The following is a 22904-nucleotide window of genomic DNA, read 5'->3' as shown; positions in this document are numbered from 1 at the left end:
TGTTTAGGTTGGAAAAGACCTTTAAGATCATTGAGCCCAACTGTTAGCTTAGCATTGCCAAGTCCACCACTTAAAACCCCCACATCCCTAAGTGCCACATCTACATATCTTTTAGATACCTCCAGGGAAGGCAGCTCAACCAATTCCCCGGGGCAGCCTGTTCCAATGCTTGACCACACTTTCAGTGAAAACATTTTTCCTAATATCCAATCTAAACCTGCCCTGGCACAACTTGAGGCCATTTCCTTTCATCCTATCACTTGTTACTTGGGAAAAGAGACTGACACCCACCTCACTCCAACCTCCTTTCAGGGAGCTGTAAGGAGTGATAAGGTCTCCCCTGAGCCTCCTTTTCCCCAGGCTGAACAGCTCCAGGTCCCTCAGCCGCTCCTCATCAGACTTGTGCTCCAGACCCTTCACCAGCTCCGTTGCCCGTCTCTGGACATGCTCCAGCACCTACCTCAACATCCCTCTTGCAGTGAGGGGCCCAAAACTGAACACAGGATTCAAGGTGCGGCCTCACCAGTGCTGGGTACAGGGGGACAATCACTGCCCTTGTCCTGCTGGCCACACTGTTTCAGATACAAGCCAGGATGCTATTGGTCACCTTGGCCACCTGGGCACACTGCTGCCTTATGTCCAGCCAGCTGTCAACCAACACCCCCAGGTCCTTTCCCACCAGGCAGCTTTCCAGCCACCCTGCCCCAAGCCTGTAGTGCTGCCTGGGGTTGTTGTGAGCCAAGTGCAGGACACAGCATTCAGCCTTCTTGAACTCCATGCAGCTGGCCTCAGCCCATCGATCCAGCCTGTCCAGATCCTTCCTGCCCTCAGCCACATCAACACTGCTGCCCAACCTGGTGTCATCTGCAAACTTACTGAGGGTGCACTCAATACTCTTGTCCAGATTATTGATAAAGATATTAAAAAGAACTGTCCCCAATACTGAGCCATAAGGAACACCACTTGTGACCAGCTGCCAACTGGATTTAACTCCATTCACCATCATCTTTGGACCAGCCAGTCAGCTTTTTACCTAGCAAAGAGTACACTCATTCAAGCGATGAGCAGCCAGTTCCTCCAAGAGAATGCTGTGGGAAACTGTGTCAAAGGCTTTGCTAAAGTCCAGGTAAACAACATCCACAGCCTTTCCTTCATGCACTAAGCAGGTCATCTTGTCATAGAAGGAGATCAGGATCATCAAGCAGGATCTGCCTTTCATAAACCCATGCTGGCTGGGCCTGATCATGTGGTTGTCCTGTATGTGCTGTGTGATGGCAGTCAACATGACCTTCGTAACCTCCAGCACCAAGGTCAGGCTGAGAGGCCTGTAGTTTCCCAGATCCTCCTTCCAGCACTTCTTGTAGATGGGTGTAAGCTTTGCTAACTTCCAGCTGACTGGGGACCTCCCTGCTTAGCCAGGACTTCTGATAAAAGGTGGAGAGGGGCTTGGTGAGCACTCCTGCCAGCTCCCTCAGCATCTTTGTGTAGATCCCATCCAGCCCAATTCAGTTGTGTGTGTCTAGTTGTGTGTGTAGGTCACTGACCATTTCCCCTTGGATTATGGGGGCTTCATTATGTTTCCATTTCTATCTTCTAACTCAGGGGACTGGGTACCCAGAGAACAGCTGGTCTTACTATTGAAGACTGAGGTAAAGGCAGCATTAAGTACCTCAGCCTTTTCCTCATCCTTTGTCACTGTGTTTCTCCCTGCATACAATAAAGGATGGAGATTCTTCTCAGCCCTCCTTTTGTTGCTAATGCACTTACAGAAACATTTTTTATTGTCTTTTACGTCAGTAGTCAGATTAAGTACTAGTTAGGCTTTGGCCCTTCCAGTTTTTTCCCTGCATAACCTCACAACATCCTTGTAGTCCTGAGTTGCCTGCTCCTTCTTCCAAAGGTCATAAACTGTCCACCTTTTCCTCAGTTCTAGCCAAAGATCTCTGTTCTGCCAGGCTACTCTTCTTAACCATTGGCTCATCTTTTGGAACACAGAGACAGCCTGCTCTTGCTCCTTTAAAATTTCTTCCTTGAAGAATGTCCAGCCTTGCTGGACTCCTTTTTCCTTCAGGACTGCCTCCCAAGGGATTTTGTTAACCAGGCTCCAAAACAGGCCACACTGCCCTCTGGAATTCCAAGGCAGCAGTTCTGCTATCCCCATTCCTTACTTCTACAAGAATCAAAACCTATCATTTCATGATCACTGTGCCCGAGATGGCCTCCAACCACCACATCACCCACAAGTCCTTCTCTGTTTGCAAACAACAGGCCCAGTGGGTGCCTTCCCCAGCTGGGTCCTTCACCCACTGTGTCAGGAAGTTGCCTTCCACACACTCCAGGAGCCTCTGAGACGATTTCCTCTTTGCTGTATTGTATTTGCAGCAGACATCTGGTAAGTTGAAGTCCCCCATGAGAACAAGGGCTAGTGATTGTGAGACTTCTCCCAGCTGCTTACAGAATATTTCATCTCCCTCTTCATCCTGGTTGGGTGGTCTGTAACAGACTCTTACCATGATCTCTGCCTTGCTGGCTTTCCCCCCGATTCTTGCCCATAAACACTCAACCCTATCATCACCATCATTAAGCTCCAGACAAAACACTCCCTAACATACTTCAATGCCAATTATAAAGAACAGGTCATATAATTTCAAAGAAAATTTGAACAGCATCCAAACACAATTTTGGCTTATGGAATAAAACTAATATCTTCATGTTCCAGAAATTATACAGAGGTTGATGAGGCAAGAATTATCCTTATGTTATAAGATTTAGCAAGGCAAACAGAGTCTTATAATAGCTAGAATGTTATAAATTAAGATGCACATATTGCAAAAATTTGATGACAATATATGACATCATTATATTTTCTCAATTTTTAATTTAACATGATTCTTAATGTATTTCCATAGGTTAAGACTCACAAATGTTTCTTGTTGGAATACTGTTTTTCACGTCTCTGTAGTTTGTTTCAGAGGTATTTATCCCTCTTGTATGAGCAGTAATCTAATTTTTAAAGAAATCCAGGAACTTCTTCGATACATTTAACCTACTGATCAGACAAACCTTTATGGGAACTCTAGAGACACTACACGGTTAACTGGCAAGTGAAGTGATAAATGCTAAACTCATCCTGAGGGCTACTTAGAATCCCTCAGTGAAAATAGGTTGGGAAATCAAACAAGTCAGGGTTCCTTGACAGCAGCCATCATTTCATTCTTCTCTAGACCTCTGTATTTGCAACCACCAACCAATATGATTTCACAGGCTTATTATAGCTCGCTTTAGGAATTAGTGTCTTTCTTCATGTTCTCATGTCAGTGGCAATCAGTGTTACTCCTGAAAGTTCTCAATTCCTCTACTTAAGCCTAGTGTGTCTCCTTAATCTCTTTAATTCTTGCTTTTTGACCTAATTTTACTGCTCATTGTCATGCTTCTTTCGCTGCTAGTTGGGCCTTACTCTGTATCTTAAGAATATAAAAGTTAAATTGTGGATTGTTTTTAAGTAAAAATCCTGCTGAATACTTAAAAGGGCTATCCTGAGCATTATCATCCTTGCCTCTCACCTGATCAGGTCAAATGAAATTACTGGCATTTTTCAGCTTGATGGAGCTGAGCTGGTCAATTTTGTTGCAAACGCGTTGTTCTTTAAAAGTGTGATTATTCTGCCAGTCATCTCAGCTTAAAACTAGGAAAATACCTATCACCAGGTGATGGTGTTGGAGACAGTTCCCTTTTAGCCAACAGTCAGCGTGCTCATTCTACATGGAGACAAGACTATTGGCCCTGACTCAAAGAGAAATGGAATCAAAATCTCCCTGCCCTAAACTCTGATGTAAGCCACCAGCTTAAGTGCTATTCTGGAATGCACTGCTCCTAATTGGCCTGTTCAAGCCATTTTATTCTATGAAACATAGCAAGTATTAGCAGAAAAGGAGAAATATAGAGGGAAAAAGAGAGGAGGAACACACACAAAATATGAGACAGAATTTGTGGGGCCCATGCTAACAGCACTTAGTTGCAAAGTGGAACATCAGAGTACAGGCTGTGTTCCAATGAGTAATTAAGAATTCGTATACATGGGCAGCAAACAGAAAATGAACACAAAACTGGCCAGAATATAGGTGAGGACACATTATGGTGGGTATGGGTTCAAAGTCTCTGAAATGAAGGAAGGAATTGCAGTCAAGACTTCCATGTTTGGACAAAGTGTCCTAACTTGTGTATAAAAGGCAATTAAACCCACAATTGCCTCCTCTTTCCTAATCCAAAACAGTACCTAAATCCACCCCTTCAATCACGCTGCTTTGCTTGTGTTAAAAAATGACCAATAATCCAGGACGGGGAGCAGAGGAAAGCTTTGCCTTTGGATAAAATCACCATTAGAACCCAAATAATTAAAAACAAACAAAAACTGACTTGCCAAATGAAACTACTTTTTTTTGCTTTTCAAAAAACATTTTGTTTTAGCCCGACAAAGCAGACCTTCTTTCATATATATATATTTGGCGGATAAGGTGATATTCAAATTAGAAACAGAAAATTCCATCATTTCCATCAGTCAGTCTAAAACACCAGTACAAAGAAACCAATATAACTGGTACAGAAGACAATTAAAATCTTTCCACTGAGATTAGTAAGGCTTCTACTAGACTTTCTGTATACCCCATATAATCATCTCTTACTCCTGTGCACTTTAACAGAGATTAATTTTGCTGTGACCTTGCAGCCACATTCACAACAATGCCCTCATGAACTAATTTTTTATTTACAGAAAGGTTTATTTTGAGGTTTGAGGTTTTTTTGTTTGGTTTGGGTTTTTTTTATAAACGGTAGTGTCATACTACTGTTTAAATCCCCTGGTAATACTTAGAGTAAGAAGTGTGACACATGGAAAATTGTTTGGACAACAACCTAGAGTATATCAAAACAGCAGCAACAAGCCTGGCAACAGACCAGAATCCAATACAGTACTTGGCAAATGATGGAAAATGTACCACCAACATCTGATGCCCTCATTTTTAAGATAAAGATAGATGTAGTTGATGTTTCTTGCCAAGACGAGTGAGCCCAAATGCCATATGTGAGGTCAAGCAAGGATGCTGCAAATAATTCCCAATGATACTTTACCAGTCTGCTTCTTTAAGAACTGTCAGATATTGAGTCCAAAATACCTCTTCCTACACTATTACTGTAGCCCACCCAGGAAAATACATCAGTGTTACAGCTTTGAAAAGCAGCACTGACAACTGTTTTAGTTTAATATTTATACTCAGAAGTGTAATATTATTCTCGCAGAAATGAATGAAGCATACCAGAATGGTAAAATTCCTAAAAATATATTTTTTATTTAGTAACATGAAGGATGACAGATGAAATAATTATATTTCAGAAATGTAATGGAAGTTTTCTCTAAGCAGTAGAACAGTACTTCTTTAATTTCTTGCATAAACATATCTGGGAAAACTCTAAAAAGTTTTCCCAGAAATTAAGTTTAAAGGCTAACTTCAGGGAATTGTTTTTGAAAGACTCTTTCTTCAATGGAAATTTAACCAAACGTTAGTACAGGAAAATGCAGTGCTGTGTAAAGGCATTTAAGGATCTGTAATGAAAAGTTTAAATGAGATTTAGCTAATGATGTAAATCACCAGTTTCAGTGAGCCCTGGCTCTGCTATGCTTTGGCTTTAAGTTAGAAAGGCTCGCCAAAGAGCCTGAAAAAAACCAAACCAAACCAAAACAAAACCCAAACCCCCAAAAAAACACAAAAAAAGGAAAAAAGTCTTGTTTCTTTCCTTCCCTAATGATCCTCACATTCCTAAAACAGCCATGATAATCTGTCATTACTTCCTCTGAAAGCATTCTACACTTGAGGCACTGTATTGCAAGACACCATTTAGCAGTCCTAAAGAAGCAGTTTGGAAGACTCCACTTGAGCACTGAGCAAAGAAGGGACTTAGGTAAAACAGATAATGGCTGAACAGAAAAATGAGTTTCCCCCTTACATGTGGTTTGTGGTGGGGTTTTTGAGGGGTTTTTTGTTTGGTTGTTTTTTATAATGCTCCAGGCTCAAAAAGACCAAATGTCAGGGTTATCTCATTTATTTTCCTCAGAACAAGAAAATTTAATGGAACTGACTTTGTGATGCAAAATATTGTTAATATGGCAACAGCCTCTTGCAACAAAAAAATACTGAGTCACATAACGCTAATTTCTTCCATGAGTTCTGCAATCCTGCTTGAGAAGTTTCCGAATCTTCAGAAGACAGAAAGGGGAAGAGGAAGAACAAGCAAGGCAGACTAATGTGATGAGAGCACTAGCCAAGCAACAAGCAGGTCAAGGAAAAGGTGATATTTTAAAAATATCTGGGGACAGATCACTATTTTGAAGATATGAACATTCCTTTACTGACTTTACATGGTCTGAACTTGAGCATTTCAGAGGTATCCACAACACCTAAATAGAATAAAGAATTTTTTTTATGTGAAGCAAAAATACAGACAACAATAGTCCTTTACAGAAAAGCTCTACTCTTTAACTGGCATTCAGCACACTACTGTAGTACTGCTACCCCAGTCCCAAACCCATTGCTGGGCAAGGGAATCTATTTGACTCTGATACTGCCTCTGAAGGTATGGGGTTTGCGCTAGGGTTTGAGTTTAGTGCCAGCTTTGGGGTATGTTTGCTTTACTCTACACAATCAGCAGAACCCGGCCAAAAATTTACCTTAAACCAGTTCAACCAGTTTCACATTATTTGAAACAGCACATTTCAGGAGAAAATACCTTCTACAGATTGGATAGGTAGGCATTTAGATCCATATTCTTACTCAATTACTATGACTTACTGCAGTGACATCAAATAAACTCAGACAAGCAGAGTATAACGTGAAAGTAAACAATGAACTTCAGTTTTAACTGTGTATTTTCAGTGCTAGTTTCTCATGTAAGGAGTAAAAATGCTTCCGACAACTCACAAGGGATGTAGCATGAAATTGTAGCCTGCAGTTTTCTGACAGGCACAAGCGCTCTATGCACTGCAGCTAATTTCTGTGTCAACTTTCATTCTGTACAGATTAGTGCCATTTTGCATAGCTGAAGCACCAACTCTATGCATATATTTGGTAATGCCATACATATATCATACATTCCTTGAGCTATCAGTAATATGAAGTTGCTGCAGACACTGCAACTTCTTATTATGTATATCAGATTTAAGTTACTCTGTAAGTCTGTTTTTCGCTAATTAAAAGGCTCAAGCATTTTCAGCGGGATCTTTTTCTTCAATCTAGCAAGTCTCTCAATAGTGTGCAAATTTACATAACACAAATACATCCAGTTCAACTGTCAGTCTGGATTTCCTTTTTTTCCCTTCCTCACAGGAAAAAACCCCACTGTTTTCCCTGCCTTCTAGTACTATTGGCTCCTTTACTAATCATTGAATTAAGAATTTAATAATATAAACATCAAGAATCACCACTGTCACATGCTTACACTTGCCAAGAAGAATTTTTTCTTCACCTTGTTAATGGAATGTGGAGGCCACTTCTGAGGAAAGAGATTCAGCTGACACTACTGTGCAACTATTGTGAAAAACCAAATTCCACACTTTCTTCAAGGTTTTGCTAAAATAGATTCATAACACCTTCCAGTATCAACAGGTCTCCACATGACCATTTCAAGATTAAAATTCAAAATAAAGTAAAGTGTAAATTGTTAATATGAACTATGGTAGTTCTTTCAAAACATCACACGGCTAACTCAGCAGCATCTGATATACTAGTGTCTTCTTGTTCTGACGGAAATGCAAGGGCTCACCCAATTTATAGCAGATCATCTTGAGGCTAAATCCCTAAACATGATGAATAAAACCCTCTTCTATCCTTAAAAATATTAGTGCTGATAAATGACTGAATTGCATTCAATTTATTTCACTTCTTAATCACTCTTAGGAAACATGCCATTTAAAGCCAGAAAAGCACTACAGCCATACATATGTAGATAATTGATACTGACAGTAAGACTCCTTCAAAGCTTAAAACCTCAACCAGTTCTTTCTGGTGAATCCTCTAATTTTGGTTTGAATACAGCAGGCCTATGCTCTCATTTGTGAATTACAGTCCTAAAGGTTCTTTCCTTTTATTCTTAAAAGGCCTTCCTTTCTTTTCATAATTGAGCCCATTTCTGTTCTTCTTAGTTTTAACTGGAAAGTTATCACAAGATAGCAATAATCCATGAGCTATTCTCCATTTGTCTAAACTGCAGTTTTCTCCCTTGGCCAGTTTGTCCCACTACCATATTTCATGCTTTCAGACCCCAGGTCACAATTCCATAAGCAGCACAGCACTCACTCCCACTGTGAGAAACTGAGCAGGCAAGGGGTCCAAAGCTGCCAGAGTGCCGACTTGGCTCTTTTCCCCTCACTTACCCACCTAGTCTGCTGTTGCCCTAACTTATCATAAATGCTAGCCACATGTAAGAAGATAAACAAAATTCCAGATCCACAACAAAATTCACACCAGAGCAGTTTGATGGCTCCTTGTACTTGGCCTCCAGGCAACTGCCTGAAATAACAGACTTGGGCCTTAATAGGACTGTCATCATTTAAGAGGCTGACAAAAGAGTTTCTGCATTTGTTTGCAGAAGTCATGGTATAATGAGTGGGGCAGATCAACCATCAAAAGATGGAGCTAGAGAAAATCATGTTGCTCTGCTCTTATTTGCAGTTTATAGACCATGAACAAATATTCCAAGACACACAGAAAAGTTTTTTACAGGCAACACTAGAGGTATGGGACAAAATCAACTTTCTGATTCATGCTATTTGAAGAGAGCAGTGACTGGTGTTGTAGGTTGCCTTCGCTGGGGCATGAGACGACTGGAAGGTATAAAATATTTGGGTTGCAAGACGCGCCTTATTTTTTTTTTTAAACTTATGTGAAATAACATAAAGCTGAATTATATGAACACATATTCTATCACTGAATCACATTTTGAAATCCCTCCTGATTTCAACTGGATCACTCATGGACTATGGCACAATTCAGCTTAAATGAAGTCACACTTATTTCATTTACAGCATTAGGCACGGTATAGTAGCCATCACAAACTTGTTATTACTGCAGAATTCCTGATACAGAAGACAGAAGTCTGAAATTCTACTGTGGATGTTGGTAGTCTGTGCTGCATCTTTCACTCTGATCTTGTGCGTAGTCCCTTAGTATGGCCTGGCTTAAAATCAAAAACACTAAAACAATAGTCTTGGTACCACTGAAATTCTGCCAAAATATAGCTGAGCTGCAAAACACTGGCTTTGATATTTTGCTGAAGAGGGTGGAAATATAGCTAGATTAAATTGCTGGATTTTTCACCCCTGTACAGATTCTAAAGGCACTTCTAATAAATTTGAGTTATTTCAGTCAGACAAATATTAATGTTTTGATCACAACTTTATCTCTTTTAAATGCCGTTTTATGATCCTCAGTCAAGCAGAAAACCAGAAATATTCTGAAATGCAACACAGCTCATTTTTCACTGTGCTAACAAATAAGCCTTAGGAAAGCAAAGACCATCTCACCATCTAGCTAAGTAGTCTGCGAGATAGTTGCAGGTTCCAAAGGCTCTAAAAAAATCAACCACCACCTTGTTATCATAATGATACTTTGTATTATGAAAAATAGCATTCTGTTACAAATTGACAGGCTGTTACAACTCTGCCAAGTAGAAGCAGATGTGGCAGGTAAGCTTTCCAATGAAACAAAAATTCTTGGTATAGAGTAGGAATATATTAAGTGCAATCTACTTTAACTACATATTTGCCACTAGAAAGTGTTCAAGTAGCATGGAGAGAAGTCTCACAAACATCGGGTTAACAAGGAGAATCTCCGTTTTAAGAACTGATGTTAATCAGGTTGCTGAGAGCAAACTTTATTCAGCTTTAATTACTCCCATCACATGAAACTTTGAAACATATCAAGACTGAGTATTTGTTTAACCTACTAGAAGAACAACTTGAAAATCATGAACAATGTCACAATGTGGTGACACCTTTCATAAGAAAATGATGGTATCCCTAATAAAATCTAGCACTCTGTGCTCCGTTATCTTTACTTAGCTTTACATTTCTCTAACCTATATCTCAGGTTTCCTTAAATAAAATATTTAAGGAAAATAAGTGTTACAAACTCTTGTCTCACCCCTTGTTCTCTGATGTAGCAAAGATTTGCAAAGACATTTGCAGAAGTCTCTAGAGGTACTGTCTCTTCTATGCTTGTCCAGCACAATGAACAGGAGAACAAGCTTTAATATACCACTTCCAGAAATGGTAGATGGTGGCAAAACTGTTCAGTCTGTGAAAGACAGGATAAATCCCTGTCCACTGATCTTAATACCATTAATTGGCCATGCCTCTTGTAAAGCAGTAACACAAACTGCATACACATGAGCTAAAAATAAGCTAACTTGAAGCATTTTTCCTAAGAAGTATATTATTAAATCAACTAATACAATTCATTGCCAGTTACTCATAGAGCTGTATCACATATTTAAAAAGGTATTAACGTAACATAATCTAGTCATATCTTACCATACACAGGAATATCTACATTTAGGAATATCCACACTAAGTACAGAATTTGGATTGGGGGGGGGCGGGGGGGGGGGAACAAAACAAAAAGCCCATTAATGTTTTTGTTTGCCCTTTAAACTGTTCTTTCTTTGTTCTTTAAAAACAAACAAAAAAAACCCAACTACATTTTTTTTCTTCTCAATCAAGTATATGTCAGTATTCTCAATTTGTTTTTATTCTATTGTTTTGCATCCTCCACAATCCTACAAAATAATATTAGTCAGGACACATCACATCAGTCAACTGACAAAGATCTTTGACAAGCCATTGAGGATTCTGTTATGTTAAGAAGGTAGAATCACAACTTGAACTCTATGCAACATGTATATTATAGACAATGTAACCATATGAATAGCTTATAGCTGGAACCTTTAAAAAGGCAGGCAACCATAACTGCAAATCAAAACTTAGAAAGTTTCTCAAGATAAAAAACTTATGAGAATTTCTATGTAAAGAGCCTGGACATGGAATACAAAGGTAAAACTACAGAAAGCCCAGGTATCTGAGTAGACTTAGACAATTTCCCTTCCTTGCTAGAGTAGGTTGAGTGTTTTTTCATTAGATGTAACTACCGTTTTACCAACACCTCTGTAATCAAGACAAGGAACAGGTCACAACATGGGAAAGTCATAACAAAACTCATATTCAAGAGGTAACTTGGACTTCCCTTTATTAAACTCAATGTTCTTAAACTCCCAGAGTATACTTAAACTCTTTCAAGAACAACAAAAGCACAGATCTTATGAGTACTCACCACCGTCTTCAACCATGAAATGAAAACTGTCACTGGTGGCATTGTCACTCCCTCGTAAAACATAGCATATCTTCATATCATCAATATCAGCTGGAAAGAGTCAGGAAAATTATATGTTATTTTAAATGCTGAAGATAGGAAATTGTTTTTATAGAAAAACTTGACATGTATTAAATAGTTTAGCTTCACCAGAGAGGCACCAAGGCTCTTTAGCAAAGCTCAGGAATTTCAGTACTAACAGCACTGAAGTTTTACAGATACCATTCATTCTCCCTCCCTTTACTTCCCCCTTCCCAGTGCCCTCTTTCTTTTAAGATGTATTTACAGAAAGAACTGAAAGGAAATGTAAAGACATGGATCAATAGTCAGAACTATTTCATATTTTTAGTGGTGCATTTTCTTAAACAGAGGTGTATTGCCACTAAGATATCGATTCTGTCCTTCTTCAGCCTGAGAAGTACTGTAGAGGTCATAGAAAAACTGTGGGTGAAACAGGAGCAAAACACAGGGTATCTTCTATGTTAATTTCTACCCTTCATTCAAGAGGCAAGACAAATTAGTTCACACAACCCCTCCCTCCCACCCCTAGAACTAGATTATTTCTGTCATGTAGTCTACCTCTAGGATAGGATATCTCTATACATTCTGCTATAGAGAGAACTCAGTCTCTTTAGTTTTCCACAAAAATGCTCTCTCGACCAGACCATCCTTCCTTATCAGCATGTTTTCAAAGGACATGGCATATAATCTATATGAACCATCATAAATAGCGCTCAAACACTTAGTGTGATCGGCTCTTTTAAGAACCCAAACAGGTGCAATCAGACAGACAAGACTTCAGCAAGAAAAACTTCAGTGCACAATTCTGAATCATCAATTACAGCAAAGAAAGTATGTAAAAGGTAAAGAAATATTACTATTGTGTTTTTTTGGTTTTCTTGAGTAGTGGTGAGAAATGAAAACCAATTTTTGTCACTTCCTTTGAAAGACTGTTGTTGGTAAAAATCCATGTCTGATACACATTTTAAGAAAAAGTGATAGAAATTAATAGCGTTCAAGTAGAGCTGAAGTACCACCCAAGTTCTCCTCCCATGTTAGCCAGATGCATTAGTAAAAAGAAGCCAAAAGCACTTTTGTTAGAGCTCCTCAAAATCCTCAGTTCCAAAAGTAGCCAGGCATCTTCCAGGGCAAACAAGTTAAGAGCATTATCAGGAAATATATGTCACTGAAGAATCTCTTCCATAAATGTTTGAAAGTTAAAGATCAAAAATTCATGGGGCTGTAAAGAGGACGCAAATGCCTCTTCATGCCAGCGGAGCAAATAAATCTTTCATCCTGCAAACACTTGCACAAATACTCAGCTCTGCCCATGTGGGTAGCCTTATCAAACTCCATGGTTCCAACACACATAAAGATAAGTACTTGAGCCAGTGTTTGCAGGACCAGGGCCACCTCATCAAAAAAAGCCCCTCGTCATCCAAACATCTTAATTTTGTCAAAAGAATTGCAAAGGAATGACCTGTTTTCTGTTCATTAAGAATATGTTCAGAGTCACTTGAGCAATTCTATGCTCTTCTTTCACAGTTGATTACGTTATGCTAGTTATATTAAAATTTGTCTAGTTGTAAGCATAATTCATTACTGTATAACTACAGTGCCTGCTAAATATTCATCTGATATTGGAATTCTCCAACACAATTTTGAAATCCATCCAACATAATTTTCAGTTTAAAAAAACCCCCACAATTATTTCCACTACACTGGGGTTTATAATTTAAAATTCTGTAAAACTGATATGATTATTAAAGGCTACATACATTACTATATATTATTTAAGAAACAAATGCACTTCACAACATAGTTCACTTGCCTCTCTGAAAACACTTGCCTAACAAAGATGATAAAAAGCATTATCAGGAGTGAATGTTGAATAAAATCACTGCTTGCAAGTGATTTGGCTTGTGTATTTGGCAGGAGTAGCCATGTGGATACCTTTGGCCTCAGGAGGCTACATGGAGTGCTGATACATCAACCTAGCTATGTTATTGCCAAGGCAGATCCTTACTCTCCACTACTCCTTCCCTGCCACCTTCCCTCAGCACACCTGCAGAGCTGTGGGATGTGACCTGCCCCTTACAAACCTACTCGTGTGGGACTGGGGCCTCCCAAAGCAGTGCTCTGCAGTCCATCACACTTTGTGACATCAGCTACCTACCTACTTGTTATATACCACTGAAGCTTTTTAAATGTGAAAGACTTTGTAGTTCCCTAACAGACTTTCCCTACTTTTAAACAAATTATCTAATCTTAATGAATATCTGCTATGAACAAATTCCAGCCCTGACTTGCAGAGGTGAGTGCAGTATGATTATGCATGCACACTATTCTTTGTGTATATTTTTGCCCTAGGACAGCACTAGACTAGAAATTACCATGTGGCAAGTGTTTTTCTTTACGTTTTCTCTGCATTTACTATCACCAAATTGTACATACAAAGCACAAAGAAATAATAATGAATTAAAAGTGCTGTTTTCAGGTGTAGTGTGAAGTAACAGGTAGTACTTGAATAAACTTAGAAACTGCTTAATGCATTTTAAGAATATTTTATTTTGCTACTGTCACTTGCCTGTCTCTTATTCAGATTATTTTAACAATTAAATAGAAAAGAATAAAAAGCACCAACTATTTGCAGAATCCAGGGACCTTTTATCAAGAAGTTAATTCTTCCATACTCTAATAACCCCTTTGAGCAATCCAAATCAACTCTATGAGCCTCACAAGCAAAAGATTACCTACTTGTGGCAGAAATATTTGAAGTATATTAATTGGAAAGATCTGCACTGGTTGTTCCTGAACAAAATACACAACAAATCTCCTGGACATACTATATTGTGCACAACCACACTTTGACTGGAGGCTTTTAGCTCATCTGGCAAGCTAGGCTAATTTCCTTTCTAGCACCAGGCAGATACTGAAAATTAATCTCAAGCATGAGGCAGAAAGCTGTTTGCTAAACAATCACTCTGCCCTCTCAGTTACAGGCAATCTGAAAAAACAAACCGCTTAAGCTGCTTGCACACAATGAATCTTGTTTCATCAATGTTATCTTGCTCAAAGTGGTCAGGCTGCCTGTTCATACAACCACATACCCAAATCCAAGGAACTGGAGTGTGAGGTGGTAGAGTATTAGGATGGACCTCACAAACTATTGAGCAGCTTTCAAAATTGATCTGCATGTGACCCTGAACAGCCTCATTTACATGACTTCAAAGCTGGCCCAGTTTTCAGTAAAGCTTGGACAAATGACCTCCAGAGGTCCCTTCCAACATAAATTGGAGGACTGTAATGATGTTTTTTACAAGCCCTATCATGACCCGCACGTTAACGAAACTGGAACTATTCAGCATTTTGTAAGAAGTTGCCCTGCATGGCAGCATAGAACCCTTAAAAAGGGAGGACATAAAAACATAAAAATAAAGTGTATAACAGCAGGTCCAACAATCAATACAGGAGCATCCAAAAGTCAACACTACTACTCATGGCTGGTTGCAAAATCTGCACTTATATTAGGAACATTAAGAATATGACAAAACTGGTCTTGTTTACTCCTATCATGAACAATAATAGGTAATTATTTGTTTCAGCATAGCAGAAGCATGAAATATGCATAAATTCACTACTCTGGATTTGACAGTGCTTTGCACATTAATGGTAGTGGGCCACAAGGTGAGGGACAATAGTGAACTACGCCCAGAGAGCTTTAAGTATGCAGCTTAGTCTACATATGACCTCTGTGTCTCACATTACTTCTCAAAACTGTAGCCTTCTAGGTTCAGCCAAGTATTTCAGTCTCCCTGCCACTCACAACCTCTCCCATACCCAAAGCAGCTGCAGACAAGACAGCATCTGAGGAAAAAGGGAAAGGAAAAGACAGTGCAGGGAAAGATCCCTGACTTTCACTCCCAAGTTGCTCTACGACTTCCAGCAAGTTCTCTTTTCCTGTCCTCGGCAGATGTATTATCCCTGCATGAGCCTGATGCTTTCTGCCTTTCACACAGCCTTTCCAGACACCTCTTCTCCTTCAAGTGCTTGGCCCTGCATTCCTAAGACATTTTTATGTGTTTGCTTCATAAAATACAAAACATTATAAAAAGCATTCAGGAAGTTGAGAAAAGAGATACCACAGAAATAACACACAGATACTCAGGAGGTATTCACTCATAGAGGCCAAAGGACAAAATTATTGAAAAAATCTGTATTTCTTAAAAACACTCATAACAGAAATTACGAGTGCTTATGCCAGTACTGTCAGGGAACCTGTGAAGTTATATCACTTTGTGGGAATCTTCACTAGCTTTAAAAACAATTTTTCCCTAAGGGTTGCAGGCTTTTCACCCAGCTCGGGCAGTCCTGGGATATTAAGAAAGCCTGCATGCAGATCAGTGAGCATGCCACATGGTCAGACTGCCAATTGAAAGCCAAGTAGCAACTTCAGTTTGGTCATCTGGCTAAAAATGTATGCCTGGCCACATGGCACAAAAAAGAACGGAATATGTACCTATCCTGAGTGCCCTGCCTCCGTGAAAAAAACGGGATATCACTGTGCTATGCATCAGTCTGCTTTCAAGAAACACTCACTCAATAATTCTATGTTCTCCAATGTTAAGAGAAACCCACTAAAGAAGTGATAATCTCTTTATTTGCTTACTCCCATTCTCATCTGTTTCTCACTTATTCTGACAATATTCTTGATACTACTCACAGTTCACTACTGAAGCCTTACATTTAAGGAGCTGTGGTGGTTCCCAAAGCTTAGACATGGTTTAGTCCCTCCTCCACCTCTTTTTTGCACTGACGCTGCAAACCTCAGGGCAACCCAGCCATTCAAAAGCTCATCAGGCCTGTTTGCAACATTTAGTATATCTGACAAGAACATCACTACAGCCGAGACTGTAACACGGGACACATGCCAGTATGGGCTCTGTGAAATGAAATACAGCCAACTACAAGCATTCACCTCTAGCCTTACCACCTACACAGCCCAGCCTGCCTGAGCCCCTTTAACTTTGAGTCTCTATGCTGTTGTGCTGTCTCCAAGTCCACAGCTGCAGAAGGCTCCAAGAAACTTCATTTCATTGTTAATTAACAAGCTATTAACTCACTGCAAAGTAACATAAAAAATTCCCTGGAGAACAGCTAATGCTTCCTGTTTTAGGTTACCTCATAGCCCTGTGTTGAGGCTTTATTTCAGAACATACAGCACGTGTGGTTTTCATTCTACTTATACCACCTAGCATTTTAGTTCCATGTAAAAAGTAAGTACCACTGACATAATTGTAAAACATTTACATTACATTTTAATTTACCACAAACGTTTTGTGGTTAAGATTTGTGTAATTAAGGCAACAAATGCACTCATATTATTTCCTCATGTTTGGGAAATGATTTTGCTTTTACAGTTAAGTGTGCTCAGACTGTATAGCAACTGATACCATGGTATGACCATTAGTTAAGAATAGCTTGGCCACTCCTGTAGCATTTTCTAAATAAAACTGTTTAAAGAAGGCACTCAGCCTCTAAAGATCTGGAACCATGTGCAGCCCAATGCTGTTATACAAACTTCTATCACTGACAGGAAGTCCAAATCACAGTTATTTGGACTGTAAGCTCTGCAAAGCGAAGATGCTCCTTCATTCAGTGTTTATCCAGTAGACCCCCTTTCCTATTTAAAGCTGTCATAGACACAATAAATAATAAACAGAAATAAAAAGTAATAAAGCCATTATAAATAAGCTCACTGTTGGAAAGTTTCTCCCATCAATTATTATAGAGTTTAGCATGAAAAAGCATGTTTCCAGGGATCTAAAGAAAGCATTGCATTGTATTGTAATACCTTGGGTGAACTGGCTGATGCTATGGTTGCCTTTCCCCAGGTGGATCAGGAAGCCATGGCGTGGAGCCTCTGTAATTCTGATCTTAAGGGTAACGTGTAAACTGTCCCTGTCTTCCACTCTGAGCACCTTGTTGGTAATCTGAAACCCAATGTGACCTGTGGCCAGAAGACGGAGAGTCTGAGCACCCTTATTTATTACAATTTGAGGTACACTGTTGTCCACAGCCATTACTCGAATCTTCATAGTCTGAGGTTTCCTTGTTTCAAACACAGTGTTGGGGAAGACATAGAAATCAGTATGAGTGCCATCTGTAACAGTGAAAGAGAAGCTATCCTCAATTGATTCTGTCCCATCATGTTTGTAGCTGATTAGATTTTCATTTAGATCTTGTTTAGTGAAGGTGGTGACTGGTTTGGAGTTATTAAACATGATCTGACCATGAACTGGTATTTGTGTGATGATAAATTTTAGCAAAGCATCGGGTGTATCTCTGTCTTCTGCAGTCAGTTCAAAAGGGGTTATCAGTTTGTATTCATTTTCAGTCACCACCAGGTTATGGATTGTGACAACAGGTTTCTTATTGTCCACATCACTGATAGAAATTCTGAAAGTACGAAATACAGGGTTATAGCCATCAGTCACCTCAAACTCAAAGCTGTCCATTTTCACCTCATCTTCTGAAGTGTGAATGTAATAGACTTTATTGCCTGCTAATAGGAGTTGAGTAAAAGTGGAGATGGGTACCCCAGGCTCATCTGTACATTCAAGATGACCACGAACAGGTGCTCTGGTAATAGTGAAAACTAAGTTCTCATCTGGACTATTAAGGTCACTGGTGCTAAGCAAATCAGTAGTAAGGGTTACCTTCCCTCCTTCCTTCAAAGAAACTCCTTTGCTGATTACATCTGGAAAGACAATATCAATGCTACCTATTGTCACATAAAAGTAGCGGTCAATGAGAGGATTTATTCCATCTGTCACATCAAACTTGATGAGATCACGAATTCCTTCTCGGCCAAAATGCATATATTGAATTAAGTTTCTATCCACTTCCTCTTGGGTGAAGTTCATCCCCAGGGTGATATTCTCTACTCCACCTGAGGGCTTTATTCTCTGTAAGAGGCCTTGTCCTGGCCCATATCTTATAATATACGTCAAGGTTTTGTCTTCAGAATCCAGGTCAGTAGCCTTCAATATTCTGTTATGAATAGTTTTAGTTTCCCCTATTTCAATCTCCAAACCATCATTGATGGCCATTCTGGGTGTCTCATCATCTACAGGAATAACCATGATGAGTACTGTTTTCCTGACAGTATGTTTACCATCTGTGAGTTTCACCTCAAAACTGTCCTCCTTTGTCTCAGAGTCATCGTGCTCATAGAGTATGTTGGAGCTCTCTGTTACCTGATCCAAGGTGAAACTTTCCACTAGGACAGTTCCATTGACCAGCTGGTTCACAATGTGGCCATGCCTGGGAAGCCTGGTGATTGTGAACATTAACTCATCAGCAGGCATGTCTGCATCAACTGCATTAAGGATAGGGGTATCAATAACCAGGCTCATGCCTTCCATCACAACAAATTCTCGCACAAAAATTTCAGGCTCTTCATCGTTGATCGGCATAATGACAATGGGGAAAAAGTGCCTTTGGGAAAAGTTAATGCCATCAGAACAGCGGAAAGCAAACCTGTCTTCAACAGGCTCTACACCCTTATGTATACTTTGGACATAAAAAATATGCCTTTGACGGAGGTCTTTTAAAGTAAAAGCACTTATAGCCACACCTGCTCTGGATCTTTCAGATCCTGGGGCTGGAGAGATGTTCTCTACATACCCAGATGTGGGCTGAGCAACAATGGTGCAGAGTACATCATCACGTGGAGTATCCACATCTTCAGCCCTGAGGTGAGCAGGAGTAATGACCTGTTTGTCACCTTCCATTACCCTGAACTGCTCCCCTAGAAAAATCTCTGGGGCTTGACTGTCAACAGGAAGAATGGTCACCAAGACTGAAACTCCTTGAACAACATTGCCCCTGATGCTCCACTCCTCAGATAGGTCAGACAAGGTAAGGTTGAAGGTATCTTCTTTGGGCAGAAGGCCTATTTCACCACCAGTGTGAGCATATACTACAGCACCATCCAGCAGATCTCTCTGGGAAAATTTCTCTGCAGGCACCCCTTGGACCAGGATGTTCCCATGCTGAGGAGGATCCTCTACAATGAAGGTCAACATTAAGTCATCTGTATCCTCATCTGTACCCTGAATGACATTCGCGGTGATTTCAGCCACACCATTCTCCAGCACATCCAGGTAGGAACCAAGGGTGCCTGGGGGCAACCGTAGTGTAGGAACCTCATCATCAACTGGGTGCACATTCATTTTCAGTGTGATTGGCACAAAATGAACACCATCAGTCACATCAAGCTTGCAGGTATCACTGTTGGTCTCAGCTCCACTGTGCACATACACCACCCTCCCTTGTCTGATATCCTCCAGGCCAAAGACACCTCCTGGAATCAAACTGTACCCAGAAAGCTGCAACTGGCCATACCGAGGAGCCTGGGTCAGGATAAATCTGAGATGGGCAAGTTCAGTGTCCGTGTCAGTGGCATCCAGCTCAGTTGGACTAAGAACATGGCTGCCTCCCTCAGGCAAAGTGAAGCCAGTGTTAGTGATTTCAGGAGGCTGGTTATCCACAGGTTGCAGGTAGATGGTGAAAGTCCCTTCAGCTGCATTGCCAGCTGCATCTTGCACTTGATACTGAAACTGAATCAAATGAGGAGCCACCCCCAGTTCTTCCTGCGGAGGACGGTACGAGATCTTGTGATGATTGATCTGGGCTTGGGTGAAGTGGGTAACTTCCACAGAGTGATCCTCAGTCAGCACAAGGGATCCCAGGCGGGCACCATATACATCTGGAGGGTGGTTAGTGTCAGTGTCAGTGGGGGGCTGGGTTATCGTGTAGCGAAGTTCACGGTCCCCTGAATCCTGATCTGTGTAACATAAGTGCTTCCTCCGCAGTGGGGTCACCTGCTGCTCTGCAACTATTAAGTGCAGGCTGCTGCCACTGTGCAGCTCTGGGGCTAACCTGTCTATGGGATGTACTCGAATTACAAAAGTCTGTGGCCCAGAGCGGTTGGGTGGGTCATTGTCATCCTGGACTCTAAAGATGAATTGGTCTAACACAACCCCAGGGCCAGGGCTGTGAGGCCCAAAGTGGTGGTAAAAGAGACGCCCCTCCACAATGTCCTGCTGCAGCCACTCTCTTACTGGCTTTTCATAGATTAGGGAGCTCCCTGCTAAACCTTGCACCCTCCTCCAAGAAAAGGCCTCATCTTCCTCCTCCTCCTCCCAGCCAGGAGGTGGCTGTGCTTGACGGAGGAGGAGCTGCCCAGCAGTGGGGCCAGACTCCACTGTGAAGAGCAGGATGGCATCCTGCGAGTCAATGTCAGTGGCGCTAAGAGCACGGGTGGTGATGGGCACTGTTTCACCCTCAGCCATGGCCAGCCCTGTGTTAGCATTGAGTAGGGGTGGCTGGTCATCGGTGGGCACCAGGGTAATGGGGAAAAGGAACTCAACACGGTGGCGAGAGCCACCATCTTCCAGCCGCAGCACCAGGTTGTCACTGAGTGGAGACTCGCTGCCGTCATGCTGGTAAATGACCAGGCCTGCTGCCAGCTCAGCCACTGTGAAGTGTTTACGAGGGGCAGCAGGCACAGGGGTGTCCTGCAGGAGAGTGAGGTGGCCGTGTCTCAGCCCTGCCACCACACTCACCCGCACCTGTTCAAGGTCATCCTCGTCACTGATCACCAGGTTGGGGCTGGGACCCGGGCCTGAGAGAGGCCGTGACTGCCCCTCGTAGAGCACAAGGCCCGTGTTGCGGGTCACCACAGGTGCCAGGGTGTTCATGGGCTTCACCACAATCACAAAGGCGAAAGGCTCTGAGGCAGCACCCTCCGGATCCAGTACCTCCAGCTCGAGCTCAAAGAGCCGCTCCCGATCTGAGTCTTCCGTGGGTGGCTGGTAGGCGATGCGCAGCTCCCTCACGTCCCGCTGGCTGAAGGAGGAGACAGGCAAGCTCCGGTCGTCTGTGCTGACCATGTGGCCCTGACCGGGGCCAAAGGGAGAGGTGATGTTGAAGAGCAGCAGGTCCGGCGGTGACTCGGCATCCTCAGCTGACAGCATGTCGGGCGTGAGGGCGGTGAGGACAAACTGGTCCACCTCCATCATCAGCATGGCAAGGAAGCTGGGTTTGGGGGCCACGTTCTCAGTCCCGGCCCGGATACGCACCAGCACCTGGAAGTACTCGCGCTTCAGCAGCGCCCCGCCGCCCGCCGCCTCCCGCAGCTCCGCCACCAGCGGCACCAGGTCGCGGTTGGGGGAGCCGCCGGCCGCCGTGTGCCGGTAGCGCAGCCCCAGGCGCAGGAACTCCTCGCAGTCCCACATGGAGGTGGGCACCGGGCCGCCCCCCGCCGCCTCCCCACCCGCGGCCGGCGGCGTCGCCGCGGCCGCCGCGGCTGGGTAGTTGAGGATCTCTCCGTAGCGGGGCAGCCCGGCCAGCGGCGGCAGCAGCCCCACCCGGCAGCGCTGCCGGCCCGGCTCGAAGGCGAACTCCAGGCTGCGGGCGTCCAGCGGGTTGCTGGTGCCCCGCAGGCGCTCCACGGTGAGGGGCAGGTTGCGGGTGACGATCTCCAGCTGGGTGAAGAGCACCTCCACCTCCAGCACCAGGGGCAGCACCAGGGCGCGGCTCGGCGAGTCGTAGCGCAGCTGCAGGCGGACGCGGTCCCGCGCGGGGCTGCGGCCGCCCAGGTGGGCGTACTGCACCTCGCGGGCCCCGAAGTCGCAGGGGAAGCGCCGGGGGCTCAGGCGGCCCGGCCGCTGCCACAGCGGGTCCTCGTCCAGCACGGTGAGGTGGCACCGGTCACCTGGCTGCACCTGCAGCACCAGGTCCCGCGCGGGGTCCAGCCAGGCGGAGCGGCCCAGGGGCACCCGTAGCCCGCGGTTGGCCACCACCACGGCGGCCGCCTCCGGCGCCCACGGCGAGGAGACCGCGCCGCTGCCTGCCGGCGGCTCCGGCGCCCCCAGCCAGAGGCAGCCGGCCAGCAGCAGCCAGCCGGCCGGCAGCCGCCGCGGCGCGGCGGGGAGAGCCTGCATCGTCCTTGCCGGCGGAGCGAAGCGCCGGGAGCCCCCGGCAGCGGCGTGCGCGCTCCGCAGGGGCCGAGTGGCGGCCGCGCTCCCGCCGCCGACACCGCCCTCCCCGACCCGCTCGCCTCACGCACACGCTGCGGTCTGAGAAGAGCGCGCCCCGCTCCGGAGGGGAGCCCCGCGAGCCGCGAAGTCCTGCCCGGTACCTCCGAGCGGCCAATAGGCACCCGCGGGGGGAGAGGCCGGCTGGCGCGATTGGACAGAGCGGGATGCCAATCACGCAAGGTAGTGGGGGACAGCCTCCCCCTCCCTCCGCCGACCCCTCAACAGGTTGTTGAGGAGAAGGCGCCGGGAGAGCGCCGGGCGCGGCGCTGGCTGCGCGGGGACGGGGCGGGAGGGGGAGGCGGGCGCCGCCGCTCGCCTTGCCGGCAGCCCCCGCGGGAGAGGCGCCGCGGATCGCCCAGAGCCCCCGTGTCGCGGAGAGGGC

The 22904-nt window shown here is 43.5% G+C and overlaps 1 protein-coding gene across 1 annotated transcript in view; it reads right to left on the bottom strand.

Moving 5' to 3' along the window:
- The window catches only part of FREM2 (FRAS1 related extracellular matrix 2), a 140196-nt gene extending 117676 nt beyond the window's left edge, over positions 1-22520 (bottom strand). The window contains exons 1-2 of the mRNA XM_037377789.1: positions 17269-22520; positions 11376-11465 (exon numbers count right to left, since the gene is read on the bottom strand). Coding sequence (XP_037233686.1) covers positions 11376-11465; positions 17269-22426 — 5248 coding nt within the window. The 5' untranslated portion in view covers positions 22427-22520. The remainder of the gene's footprint in view (positions 1-11375; positions 11466-17268) is intronic.
- Between the last annotated feature and the right edge of the window lie 384 nt (positions 22521-22904).

The sequence above is a fragment of the Falco rusticolus genome, chromosome 2 (genome assembly GCF_015220075.1).
Source record: "Falco rusticolus isolate bFalRus1 chromosome 2, bFalRus1.pri, whole genome shotgun sequence".
Classification (NCBI taxonomy): Eukaryota; Metazoa; Chordata; class Aves; order Falconiformes; family Falconidae; genus Falco; species Falco rusticolus.
Note: the sequence above shows the minus strand (reverse complement) of the source record. Positions and strands in the feature narration are given on the sequence as shown.